We start from the raw sequence: 14,017 nt of genomic DNA, 5'->3' as shown, positions 1-14,017 counted from the left end.
AGTCACAAATAAAATCTTAAAACAAAACCCAAAACTGACACATGTTTGACTGAATCACTGAGTCAACAGCAAACTGGAGAACTTATTTTTACATTTTCATTTCTGCTTTAGCCTAAATGCCAGATTTGAATGCACAGGAATACTTTGTGAAATGATTTTAAAGTTACTATTCCATAGATGAATGTGAGAAAATGGAGAAGAGCAGCCAGAGCAGTTATACCATTACGTTAGAACCTTAATGTCATTCCGTCCTTACGCAGAGTAAGGACAGTTCTTAAAATTTCAATAAAAATATTAATTCTATCCTAACTTTGGAAATTCTTTAACTCTGTGAGTTGGGTTGCTCTAAGAGAAAGGGCTTTTATTCACTTCCACGGTTTGATTTGATACAAATACATATGTATATATATATTTATTGTAAAGTCAGATATATCGCAACAGCTGGAGCTGAGCTGATTCGAAACCAGGAGCCAGGAGCTTCTTCCGGGTCTCCCACACGGGTGCAGGATCCTAAAGCTTTGGGCCGTCCTCGACTGCTTTCCCAGGCCACAGGCAGGGAGCTGGATGGGAAAAGGAGCAGCTGGGATAGGAACCGGCGCCAATATGGGATCCTGGCGTGTTCCAAATGAGGACTTTTGCTGCCAGGCTTCCATGCTGGGGGCCCCATTGTTTCTTTTAATACTGAGATTGCAAACTATCTAGCACAGAACTTAACAACATCGTGTGTGAGTTCAAAAGAATCAGAATGTCAAGAATTTATAATATGGATCTAAAAAGCAAGTGTCTCCTGAGAAATAGTTCCCAGAAACCACTCCGGAACGCCATCACTTCCTCTCGTCAGACGGAGGGAGACAGGCAGGAAGAGGCAGGACGCTGTGCTGCAGCGCCATGCTGGAACCACCGTTTCTGACGTCAGCACCCACATCCAAGGCGAGCTCCAGTCCCTGTCACTCTGCCACTGGTACAATCGCCTGCTAACCATTGGGGAAGGCAGCAAAAATACTGGGCCTGCTCCCACGTGGCAGACCGGGACACAGTTCTTGGATGGCGGGGTCAGCACAGAGCAGACCTTGGCCATCGGGCTGCGGCCAGTAGACAGCAGACCTCTGCTTCTCCTTCCGTCTGCGGCCCCTGTCAGCTAAAAGAACTCCAAACAAATCCTTAAAATAAAAAATAAAGACTAAAAAAAGACTTTCAAAAATGCAAAACCAGAAAGTGCTATACTTGGTCCTTATTATGCCAGGAGACAGTCGCAGCGGCATGCTACGGAAGCCACAGGCCACGCTCTGCAGCGTCTGCGTGTCCACGCGTGGTGCTGGCGGGGCCAGTGCTCTGGTGCAGAGGGTAAGGTCCCACCTGCAGCACCAGCAGCCCTCATGGGGGCTGGTTTGAGCCTGGCTGGCCCAAGAACAACCCAGCTCCCTGCTAATAAACCCTGGGAAAGCAGTGGAGGATGGTCTAAGTGCTTGGGCCCCTGCACCCATGCGGGAGACCTGGAAGAAGCTCCTAGCTCCAAGCTTTTGGCTGTTGTAGCCATTTGGGGAGTGAGCCAGCAGATGGAAGCAAGATCTCTCATTTCCCTTCCCATTCTTTCTCTTTGTAGCTCTGCCTTTTCAAGTCAATAAATAAACTAAAAATAAAAAAAATGTACTTTTAGAGCTGTGGCAAGCTGTACTTTCCCACGCTGTGGCACAGCCACTCGGCCAAAGTCTTACATGGGTGCCAGGGCAAGCCCCAGCTCCACTCGTGATCCAGCCCCCTGCTAATACGCCTGCTAAACAGCACAGGACGCCCCAAGGGCTTGGGCCCTGCGCCCACGGAGACCTGGCAGAAAGTCCTGGTTCCAGACCAGGCCGGCGGTGGCCACTGCGGAACTAAACAGCGGAGAGAAGATCTCTTTCCTCCCCCAACTGTGGCTTTCAAAGAAATCAATCTTAAAAGTACAACTGCAACAACAAATTGCACTTATGCAACTTCTGCTTATACACTATAGAAGCAACAGGTTATGTTACATGCACTGATCAACCGAAGCAGTGGCCACTGTTTTTGATTTTGAAAAAAAATGTCAATAATTATCTATGCAAAAACACTAATCTTTTAAAGGAATTTTAATGGAGAAGTCTTACTGACTACCAGCTCTTCATTCAAACCTACATGAAAACAATCCCACACACGTGGACCCTTTCAGACTGCGTGCCACGGGAAGCTCCAGTCAGTGCAACGACAATACCTTGTGTAGCTCATCGTACACAAGCTGATGAGCGAATCTCGGACATGGCTCTTCCTCCTGAAGACTTTTACTTGGATTTTCCTTTGCAGCTTGATCATTCTTATATACACAAGACCTGCAAGACACTGAGTTTCAGAATTCCATCCCAGAAAACTAGTCACAATGTCAACCCAAGCGCAGCAAGGCAGTCCATAGCACACTGCATCGCTACTAGAAAGCAGCCATCAGGGCCACACCAGTCACCTCCCGGAACAACCCAAATGGTCACAGCTGAGTTCCGCGCTTCCTCCCAATGTGCACAGCCCGATCCAGCTGGTGACACGCGGCAAGCAGCACTCAACAGGGTTCAGACTCAAGGTTAAAGGAGATGCCACCGGCCGACTCAGAAGAGACTCAGCAGATTCATCTCATTCTGACAGTGTCTAAAAATACCAAGTCCTCAGTTGTGGAGGGTCGCTCTCCATGACTGAGTAACGCCCTTCGCAGTGTCTCTGCAGCACACGGACGCCCAGAGCTGGCGACTCGGGGCCAGTGCTTCTCAACGTCAAGCGCGCAGCTCTAGCTTCGCGAGGTCATAGGGAACAGTACATCTCCCAGGCTTCAGTCAAACCTCTGCGTTTTATCACACACAAACCTGAGGACACTTAATGACACTGTTCTTAGGCTCACACATGATAGAAGAACCCAGACTGAAAGACAATTTTCTCCACTTCCAAACCAGAAACATTAACTAACTGAAAAACTCAAAGGAAAAATTCAGGTAATGACGGTCATGCCGCATACAGGCATTAATGTTTCTTTTCCAGTGCCGACCCCTAAGTGTATAATGTCATAAGTCAACAGCCTCATTTATCTTTTAAGAAGACCAACAATCTCCAATGACGTCACACTGAGACAGACGAGGATGCTCACCAGCCGTTCCTCACAATGTCATAAATCCAGAAGGAATTCCTCACGTTCTCTTCCCTCTTCTCTTTGTCTTTGCTCAGCCCCGACAGGACGTGTATTTCATTCAGTTCTGGATCAATTGTTGCCCTCTGTGTGAACCCTGTCATGGGAACTAAAAGCCAAGGAGAAACACGAGACAGCAAGTTAGAACCAACTCTTGCGAACAGCACATGCGCGTCACGTTCTCTGTGCTCACACTCAGCACTTGGCTTCCAACTCTGCACAAGTGTGCCAAACACGAGCAAGAGTCCAGCCTCCCCCCTTCCTGCCCGACAACGCCAGCTCCGCAGGGGCAGAGTCGCTTGGCCACCATTTTGTTGCAAGTGCCTAAAATATCACGTGTGGATATTAAAATCGGATTATTCTTAAAATCCACACATTAACGTGATAGTACAATCTCAAAAAAATACAACTCTCTCAACTTCAGACAGAATCCATGAACTGAACATCACTTTTTTTAAAATTTATTTTACTCACAACTTCTTTTTGAAAAAAATTAACATAAACCACAAGAAAGAGTAAAACACAACAAAACCATTTTTGTGAGGCAGGAGTAGGAACAAGGCAGAAAGTGTAAAGCTTCAACTGACTTATTATCTAGGCCAGCCCTAATTTAATATTAAAATATTCAATTTTCAAATTGAAAAAACAAAATTTTGCCAAAAAAGTGGAACACAGGTTTGCTGATACATCAAAAATCACTTAAAAATCTATGATAACTAGGTTGTTGGTGTGCTGATCTTTTTTAAATAATATCTTTATTTTGAATTTTGAATTATATGGTACAATTTCATAAAGGCTGGGATTCCCCCTCAAAACTCCCACACCCTGACAGATTTTTTCCATTTTATCACAATGGTGTATAGTCGTTCATAAGGAATCATAATTCTATCAGTCTCTTATTTAAATGTACCCCGACACTGTTGGTACAGACAATGTCAGACAGTCCAGCATCCCATTGTCTACACACGTCCAACAGTTTCACTGGGAATCCATCTTTCATCTGGAAGCAGGGATGCACGTTCCATTATACCCCCACATCTGTATGTGACAGACCCCAGTACTCCATCATTACACGCTTCCATAATTGAGAAGCCATGAAACAAGGTCAACAACTGGTATGAGAACAGCCACAACAACAACAACAAATTACAGCACCATGAAAACACGCCACTGAGCAACCAACACATGAGTGACAAAAAGGAAACACAAAAGTCTCTTGGGAAAAATGATGGCACTGTGTAACCCGTGAGCCAGTGATGAATTCAACAAGAGAAAAATTATTTGGAATAAACAAAACTGAAATAAAAAACATCAAAACACATGGGATACAAACAAACAAACACAAAACAGTATGGATTGGATTATTGAAGTTACACTTTCCATGCTGGTTTGCTTAGATAAGAGAGAACATATGGTATTTGTTCTTTTGTGGCTGACTCATTTCACTGAGCATAATGGTCTCTAGTTGGGACCACCTAGTTGTAAATAGCATTTCATTCTTAATAGCTGAACAGTATTCCATGGAGTAGATGTACCACAGTATCTCACCAACAAAAACTATATCTCACGGATTTTTACTTTTTTTTTATTAGTTTCCTCTCTTCAAAATACTTTCTCATGATTAAATTCTTCAATGACTCATAGATAATACAGTAACATTTTCTTCAAGAAGGTTCTTGACCTTTTTTCATTTCTTCAGCGACACATTAGTCATTCAGTAGCATGTTATTTAACTTCATGGTGTTGTTAATTTCTTTTGTTTCTTCCTGTTGTTGATTTTGTTTTGTGGCTTTTCATTTAAGGAGATATGATAGTCTCCATTACAGTTACTGTATATCTAGTAGCATGTTATTTAACTTTATGGCTTTGTAAATTTCTATTTTTCTTCCTGTTGTTGATTTTGTTTTGTGGCTTTTCATTTAAGGGGATGTTCAGTAACTGTGAAATGGAGACTATCTCATCTAGATGTGAGGATACAATGCAGTATGCATCTCTACTTCCAGACAAAGATGGATTCCCAATGAAATTTTTTACTGTATCTTGACAATAGGATGCTGGACTCTGCCACTGTCCATGCCCACAATGATGGACATATGATTGTGTATGACAACTATACTATAGTAATGATACAGGGAAACTCACTGGGAAGGGAAGTGGGAAGGGAATAAGGGAAATCTCATGATCTATGGAACTGTATCATAAAATGATAATAAAAAGCAAAACTTAAAAAAAAAATCTATGATAAGCCATACTTTTCAAAATAGAAAAAGATGACATTCCATTTTCCTGAATAACCTGAATGCCCCAGAGTAAATGTTTCATTATCCTAAGTAATCCATTAAATCAGTAATGCCACTCTACATTAAAGCCATTTGTAAAATATTGATATGATAATATAAATTATTATTTTAAAGATTTATTTATTTTATTGGAAAGACAGATATAGGGAAAGGAGGAGATAAAGGGAGGGAGGATTGCCCGGTGCTGCACTCCTCCAGCGGCCAACAGCCGGAGCTGAGCCAATCAAAAGTCAGAAGGCGGGAGTCGGAAGTTCTTCCTGGTGTCCCATACAGGATTCCCAGGCTTTCCCAGGCCACAAGCAGGGAGGTGGATGGGAAGAGGAGCCGCTGGGATACAAACCAGCACCCATAAAGGATCCTGCGGCTTGCAAGGCATAGATTTAGCCAATAAACCATTATGTTGGGCCCATAAATCATTTTTTTATCATTGTTATTTAGAATGGCTAGAATTTTAAATTTTGAAAGTATATCTCATCAACTCAAGTTACTTCACAATATGTCATGAACTAAGATAAATTAAATTATTGTTTAAAAATAATTGTTTTACTTATGAAGAAATAAAAACATGCTGAAAAGCTAAGTATCAAACTGAAGAAAAATTTTAAAACCAATCTGGAACATCATGGCAGGTGGTGCTAGTCAATACTCATCTTGATTTTTGTTTTTCTACTTTTAGAGGTCAAGCAATCCAGTAATTATTTTTTTCCTTGTTTATTTTAAATTTGTTTCTTTTACACCCTATTCCATACATCCGAAATATTTAAAAAGTTATCAGAATGCATTTGGTAGAATATGTATTATAAAAGTATGTGTATACACACAAAACAATCGTTTCTATGCATACATACACAATACACTTGTATATATGCATACATTTTAGCCTAATCTTTAAAAAAAAGACATTTATTTTTATTGCAAAGTCAGATATACAGAGAGGAGAGACAGGAAGAACTTCTGTCCAATGATTCACTCCCTAAGTGAGTGCAACGGCCGGTGCTGAGCCAAGCCAAAGCCAGGAGTCAGGAACTTCCTCCTGGTCTCCGGTGTGGGTGCAGGGTCCCAAGGCTTTGGCCCCTGCTTTCCCAGGACATAGTCTTTCCATCAGGCGGCACCGCTTTCTCTGTGGTCCCTTCATAAGCCCCTGAAGATGCTCACTCAGCACAGCAGCCTGCACACCCTGGTTCTATCACCCTCTATCTGCCAAACGACTAAACGTTCTCTCCTCCAACCCCAAACCTTGTCCGCTCCATTTAGATTTGGCATCACGGACAGGGTTCAAGATTTGGATAACAAAAGAATGCGTCCAGGGGACCCAAGATGGTTAAACAACAAGAAGCCGTGAGTAGTGCACAAGGGAATGAAAATTAAGTTGACATTAGACCTTAAATCAGTAACAATGAATGCTAGAATATAATAAAGACCTTCAAAATTTTGAGAAATAAAAAGAATCTAGGACCACACCAAGAGTAAATAAAGGAATACAAGTGGCAATGCTGCTGCAGAGCCCCCAGATCGGGGTCCTCACCCAAGGCGCAGCAAGCCAGCCGCTGACACTGGAGGCAGCGGGAGCAGGAAGGTATCTGAAACCACACAGCAAGCAGCGTGGCAGCTGCAGCCCGGCTTCAGGACTCCCAGCAGGGGTTGCAACAAACGTTAGCATAGACTGAAGCTGAGGCCGACAGGTACGTGCTCCGGCCAGGTGCGGTTCTCTGCTTGGTCCCTAGGACCCCCTCTGGTGGGTCTTTCACACTGTACTTCTGCGAACTTGGATGGTGGCCATCTGGCCTTCAGCAAGTCCAGTGACAGCTGCTTTGCTAAGGGCCCTTGGCTCCTGGAAACACTTCCCAGATCCCAGACAAGGCTGAGCATAAATGTGTCATAACAGAAGGAGATAAATGACATCCCGAATTATGGTCATAATGTTGTGGGGCCCACTCCTTCCATTTAGTGAACCTTTAATAAGAGGTTGATCTGCAAAGAACCTTTACACTAAGACGAGGAGAGGGCCTGACAGTCCCTAGTGTCTGCACCACAGGACACGGGAGGAGCTTAGCTTCAACATGCAAATTCAGATCTATGACTACACATGTAAATGTGCAGTGTAAACTTTCCAAGAATCAAATGGTTTGGGACAGAGAGTATTGCTGGTGATATGACAGGGTACTGCTGGTGATATGACAGGGTACTGCTGGTGATGACAGGGTACTGCTGGTGATGACAGGGTACTGCTGGTGATATGACGGAGTACTGCTGGTGATATGACAGGGTACTGCTGCTGATATGACAGGGTACTGCTGGTGATGACAGAGTACTGCTGGTGATATGACAGAGTACTGCTGGTGATATGCCAGGGTACTGCTGGTGATATGACAGAGTACTGCTGGTGATATGACGGAGTACTGCTGGTGATATAACAGGGTACTGCTGGTGATATAACAGGGTACTGCTGCTGATATGACAGGGTACTGCTGGTGATGACAGGGTACTGCTGGTGATATGCCAGGGTACTGCTGGTGATATGACAGGGTACTGCTGCTGATATGACAGGGTACTGCTGGTGATATGACGGAGTACTGCTGGTGATATGACGGAGTACTGCAGCCATTTTGGGGAGTGAATCATCAGACAGAAGATCTTCCTCTGTCTTTCTTTCTATAAATCTGCCTTTCCAACAAAAATAAATAAATCTAAAAAAAAAAGAAAAAAGACTGAGCACAACTACAGCTTGAACGATGTAAGACAGCAGTGGTAAGCCTGACCTGGACGTCCACTAGAGCCTGAATTAGGGAAAGGATCCTCTGTCCTTCCCGCTCAAACCCATGGTTCATGACAGTGTGGCACCACAACGATAAAATTTATGTTGTGGGTTTTAAATTAAAACAGAAGATAAAACTGCTGAATTTCATACAAATAACTCTCAAAAAACCAAAGCCATTAATCTGTGCACCTTCTTTCTGGGTGGCTCACAGCACTGCTTTGTGGGCCATTTTGTTTTTTAAAATTCTCTACAATATTCATATAATCCCTTCCATATTCACACAAAAAAAAAACTGAGCAAAAAGAACAATTACCACAGCCTCCTTGCCCCAAAATTAGCCATGAACATGACTATGGCATTGTAACAATCAATTTTGCAAATTCTATAATTAAAAATTATAATATTAAAAAAATTTCAAATAATAATCATTAAAGCCAACTTATTTTTTTAAAGATTTATTTATTTTTATTGGAAAGGCGAATATACAGAGAGCAGGAGAGACAGAGAGGAAGATCTTCCGTCTGATGATTTACTCCCCAAGTGGCCACAATACCAAAGCTGAGTCAATCCGAAGCCAGGAGCTCCTCTGGGTTTCCCGCACAGGTGCAGAGTCCCAAGAATTTGGGCTGTCCTCGACTGCTTTCCCAGGCCACAAGCAGGGAGCTCGATGGGAAGTGGGGCCGCTGGGATTAGAACTGGAGACCATATGGGATCCCAATGCGTTCAAGGCGAAGACTTTAACCACTACGCTAATGCATCAGGCCCATTAAAGCTGACTTATTACACTGAATTTTTCTACTAGATTTCTGCCATTATCACTGTCATGTTTCTTTCTGTTAGTCTAGAAGTTGCTTGGTATAACAAAAACAAATCTTTCTTTACACTCAAACATTGAAATCCCAGCTCTGTTATCTTACAGTACATTAAGTATACTTCATTGATTTGTCATTTTTCTTACTTTGTAAAGCTGACTAATATACTCTCTTGAAGACACTCTGGCCCCGAGCAGCCAAGCCCCCGTGCTCCATCAGCAAGCTGTGCTGTGAGCACGCTGAACCTTCGTGGCGGCCGTGCTCCACCGCCAAGCACTGCGCGTGCGTTTACACTGTGGCACCGCCCACATGCAATCATGCCCACTGCCTTTCCCAAGGATGGCAACATCGGACTGCAGGGGAATTACGGCCATCCTTCTCCTGGTCATTTAACACAAAGTCAGAATAGCTCTTTTGTTTTTAAAGATGTATTTTATTTATTTGAAAGACAGTTTCAGAAAGAGAGAGAGAGAAGCTGTCCACGTGCAGGTTCACTCCCCAGACACTGTAACCGACAGCGCTAGACCAGGAACCAGGAGCCATTTGCTTTCTTTTCTTTCTTTTTTTTTTTTTAAAGATTTATTTATTTTTATTGGAAAGTCAGATATACAGAGAGGAGGAGAGACAGAGAAGAAGACCTTCTGTCTGATGATTCACTCCCCTTATAACCACAATGGCTGGTGCTGCACCTATCCGAAGCCAGGAGCCTGGAACTTCTTCCGGGTCTCCTACACTGGTGCAGGGTCCCAAGGCTTTGGGCCGCCCTCAACTGCTTTCCAAGGCCACAAGCAGGGAGCTGGATAGGAAGTGGAGCTGCCGGGATTAGAACCGACACCCATATGGGATCCTGGCACGTTCAAGGTGAAGACTTTAGCCACTGCGCCAGGCCCCAAATAAGGTTTTTTAAATCACTGGTCCTTAATCAAAGCCATTTTTCTTCCTACAGTATTCGTAGGCAAAACAACTGCCATGTAGAGTGAAGCTATAAATGATAGAGACACGTGAGAGTAATCGGGTTCTATTAATAATTGTGCCATGTCAATACGCAGAAACTGGCCAACAGTGAGACTATTAGTACAAGGACCAATCTGTGAAACGCTGCACGTACAATCACTGGGTGTCACCAAGCACAGGAAGACCTCTGCTCCTAGCAAGGCACTGGAGGCCAGCCAGAACCACGCCCTCCGCGGGGGCCATGCCCTCCGCGACAACAGCTCTGCCAAGTCCCCCCATGGGGACGGCCCCGCTTTAGATGCTCACACACTCTTATTACCAGAAGAAACCTGTCATAACAATTCATGTTTTTTAAGTAGAAAACTGACCGTTTCCTTCCTTTTATTCAGAATTAATCCACTACAGAAATGATTTTAAAAGAGGTTAAAAGTAATTAAAAAGAAGACAAGTGGAATATGGCTTTCTCTTTAAAATAGTTAAGACACGAGAGTGGAAAATCAATGAAACGCCCTTACCCATGCCGGAATCCTTCTTGGTTCCATCAGATATTATGTCCACATGATCAGAGTCCACGTCATAGCTAAAGAAATCATTCAAGTAAGTCTTTGATCGCTGGCCACCAAATACGTACAAGCAACGATTTTTCTGAAAAAAAACAAAACAAAACAAAACAAACAAAAAAAAACTGGAGTTGTCACTTTGATAAAAGAATTCAAAACAATTTTTAAAAAATTAACTCCCTAAAAAAGTACTGTTTTAAATTTATTTAAAAGAGACAGAAACAGAGAAAGAGAAGCTTGGTTGGTTGGATCACTCCTGGTGCCCCGTCCCCCAGCAGCCAGATCGCGCACCAAACAACACGTTCCAACACAGAAAGCTGGCATCCCAACTCATTACGAACCCTGACATGTCCACCCTAAAAGCAGTGATATGATGGAGTTCATCAACCAAGGGACAAGTGGAGGAAGGAAGAGAAGGAAGCCTCACTACACACCGCGCAGAACACCAAGCACAGGTTTGCTTCTGCTGGAGACAGAGGCTGCGGGAGCCAGCCTGAGAGGGCCATGCTGAGCGTGTGTGAGCAGGAAGCACAAGGCCAAAGTCCCATCCGCTGGCCAGCTACCTCGGCCAGGGCAGGGCGGGGCAAGGCCTTTCAGAGCAGGGTTAACTTGGAGTCACGCGCATTTTTTTTTTTAGCGTAAAAGCATTAAGTTTTCAAATAAAGCAAAAACACCTGAAATGTGAAAACAAAATCTGTATATAAAAATATGACCATTTGAAGAAGCAGCATTTCTAGTAATTTAAATTAACTTTCTAAAAACTCTATCCACTCATAGCAGACTAAATTCTAAACAGAAAATAAATCGGAAACTACTCTTAAACAGCACTCAAAGATTTGAATATTGCCTTTATTATTGCAAAGACAAAAATCAGACATTAGATTTTTAAAAATCTTGGAATCTGAATTGAATTTATCAATATGAACATATGACTTAATTTTTGTGTCTTATTAAAAAAGATACACACAGGCCCGGCGCAATAGCGTAGCCTAGTGGCTAAAGTCCTTGCCTTGAACACACTGGGATCCCATTTGGGCGCTGGTTCTAATCCCGGCAGCCCCACTTCCCATCCAGCTCCCCACTTGTGGTCTGGAAAAACAGTCGAGGACGGCCCAAAGCCTTGGGACCCTGCACCGGCGTGGGAGGCCTGGAAGAGGCTCCAGACTCCTGGCTTCGGACTGGCTCAGCTCCAGCCGTTGCGCTCACTTGGGGAGTGAACTATCGGATGGAAGATCTTCCTCTCCGTCTTTCCTGCTCTGTGTATTTGACTTTTCAATAAAAATAAATAAATCTTTAAAAAAGATACACACACGAGGCTGGTGCCGTGACTCAACATGCAAATTCTCCATCCTGTGAAGCCGACGGCGCTAGCTCCTGTCCGGCTGCTCCACTTGGAGTCCAGCTCCCTGCTTACGGCTGGAGATCAGCGAGGACGGCCCAAGTTCTTGGGACCCTGCAACCACATGGGGACGCAGAAGAGACTCCTGGCTCTCAGCTTCGGACTGGCTCAGCTTTGGCCGTGTTGGCCATTTGAGCAGTGAGCCAGCAGATGGAAGACTTGTCTGTCTTTCTGTGTAATTCTGCCTTTCAAATAAAATAAATCTTAAAAGAAAAAGAAAAAAGATACACACATGGTGGGGGAAGGTGTCTAATGGCTTAGTATATGAGAGAAATCCGAACACCGAGGAATAATGGCACCATTTAACTCTAAAAAACCAAACACGAGAATCCAATCAGTTAATAACGATCTCTTTCAAGCTTCATTGATAACTATGGAGTCTCAACTCATTCATACAAAAATAAATCAAGGAAAATAATCAAATCTTTATGCTGCCTATTCTGTACTTTTATGTTCAGGGTAACCAAATAGTTAATAAGTTCTTTCATAGTAGAATCCATTTAATAAATGCAGAAGAAATCATATTACAAAAGTCCTTAGTTGTTCACCTAACAAAATCTAGGCAAAGAATATCAAGGCTTACTGAAGCTACTTGGTGAAAGGTTAGCTGAAAATAGGATAACTAATCAAATCAGTCTGATAACACTGGAATATAACCAAGTCTAACTAGACATTAACTAGCTCTTCGTACTTATAATCTATTTGTCTATCAAGTATTCTTCCACCTTTACCCCAAGTCCCACCAAAAAAGGGAATCTAAAAATCAAGTCTCCAGATGTAAGCATCAGCTTGTACAAAGTGTGAACTCCGAGGATATGTCCCCCAACACCATGGATGTGCGACACTCAGACCGGGGCCGCCACACCTGTGCCTGCAGCAGCACGCCCACACGGGGCTCGAATCGCCTCTGCTCGCCGTCCCATCCAGCTCCCTGCTAACGGCCTAGGAAAAGGTCCTGGCTCCTGGCTTTGGACCAGTTCAGCTCTAGCCAGCCACTTGGGAGTGGCTTTTCCTTCTCTGACTGTAACCCTACCTTTCAAATAGAAATAAACAAACCTTCTTTTAAAAATCTAAGTATAGAAGGTTCCAGAACACAAATGGCTCACGTTTTAAAAGCAAGCAATTAAGTTGTGCTCATGCAGGGAAATGAACGGTACAGAGGGAGTGCTAGGGGCTCAAATTCAGAGCTCCAACAGCCACGAGCAGCATACACAGACCTTCAGATTCTAAATTCAAAGTAGTAGCTATTGAAACTATTTTTCAGTACACTATTTAAAACATAAATGTAGACTGAATATGTAGTGAAATTAAGAAAATGTATATTTTGTTGACCGGTTAGCAATTATGTCTTTAAAGCCCTAATCTATTAAGAACTACACAGTACAGTACTTGTACCTATAATGACACACAGTATCTGGTCTCTGCTTTAAAACGCACCAGCAAAATAAAATGTAAGACTCAATTTAGAGAGCACGGTGATGAAGGATGCTGAGTGAAAGCAGGCAGCAGTTGTTTCCACGGGTGAATACACAGCACTCAGTCACTGCATGAGCTTCTGTTTCTCTCTGAGACAGAACAAACGTGTCACAGACAGGCCTTGGGCACAACGTATCCGAGCGCTCGGTTCAAGTCTGCGCTCCTCAGCCTCGGCTGTCGGGTAAGTGTCGCTGGGAGACAGCAGGCGACCTCCTCCTGGGAGAGCCGGCAGGAGCGCCTTGCTGCCGGCCCGGCCCGGCCCGCTTGTGCAGGCTCCGGGGGCATGAATACACAGATGGAAGATCCTTTTCTCTCCCTGCTCTTAAGACAACTAAACAGAATAAATTGGTAAAGAAATGAAGGGTAAAGAGTATGTTTAAAAATATTTGTTTAAAAACTGTATTCATGTGAAGATCAATATTTCACTAAAGCATTTGAAATGTTTGCATGTTGGTTTTGCTAACAGATTTTAATTCTTAACTCTAGCAAAATTAATATTTACTTCTTTGTACTTAACAGAAAGCAGCAGAGAGGAAAAAAAGAACAGACAAAAACAGTCCTAATTCTGGCAGAGTTA

General features: G+C 43.3%; 1 protein-coding gene across 6 annotated transcripts in view; it reads right to left on the bottom strand.

Annotated features, from left to right (window-relative positions):
- Positions 1–14,017, bottom strand: part of MKLN1 (muskelin 1) — a 78,937-nt gene that overhangs the window by 12,349 nt on the left and 52,571 nt on the right. For all 6 annotated transcript variants that reach the window (XM_040987475.1, XM_040987477.1, XM_040987480.1 and 3 more), the window contains 3 exons: positions 10,521–10,650; positions 3,143–3,290; positions 2,231–2,345 (listed from right to left, as the gene is read on the bottom strand). In XM_040987475.1, the coding sequence (XP_040843409.1) occupies positions 2,231–2,345; positions 3,143–3,290; positions 10,521–10,650 (393 nt within the window). The remainder of the gene's footprint in view (positions 1–2,230; positions 2,346–3,142; positions 3,291–10,520; positions 10,651–14,017) is intronic.

Source organism: Ochotona curzoniae, unplaced genomic scaffold, assembly GCF_017591425.1.
Source record: "Ochotona curzoniae isolate NIBS_2020 unplaced genomic scaffold, NIBS_Ocur_1.0 contig_4692, whole genome shotgun sequence".
Classification (NCBI taxonomy): Eukaryota; Metazoa; Chordata; class Mammalia; order Lagomorpha; family Ochotonidae; genus Ochotona; species Ochotona curzoniae.
Note: the sequence above shows the minus strand (reverse complement) of the source record. Positions and strands in the feature narration are given on the sequence as shown.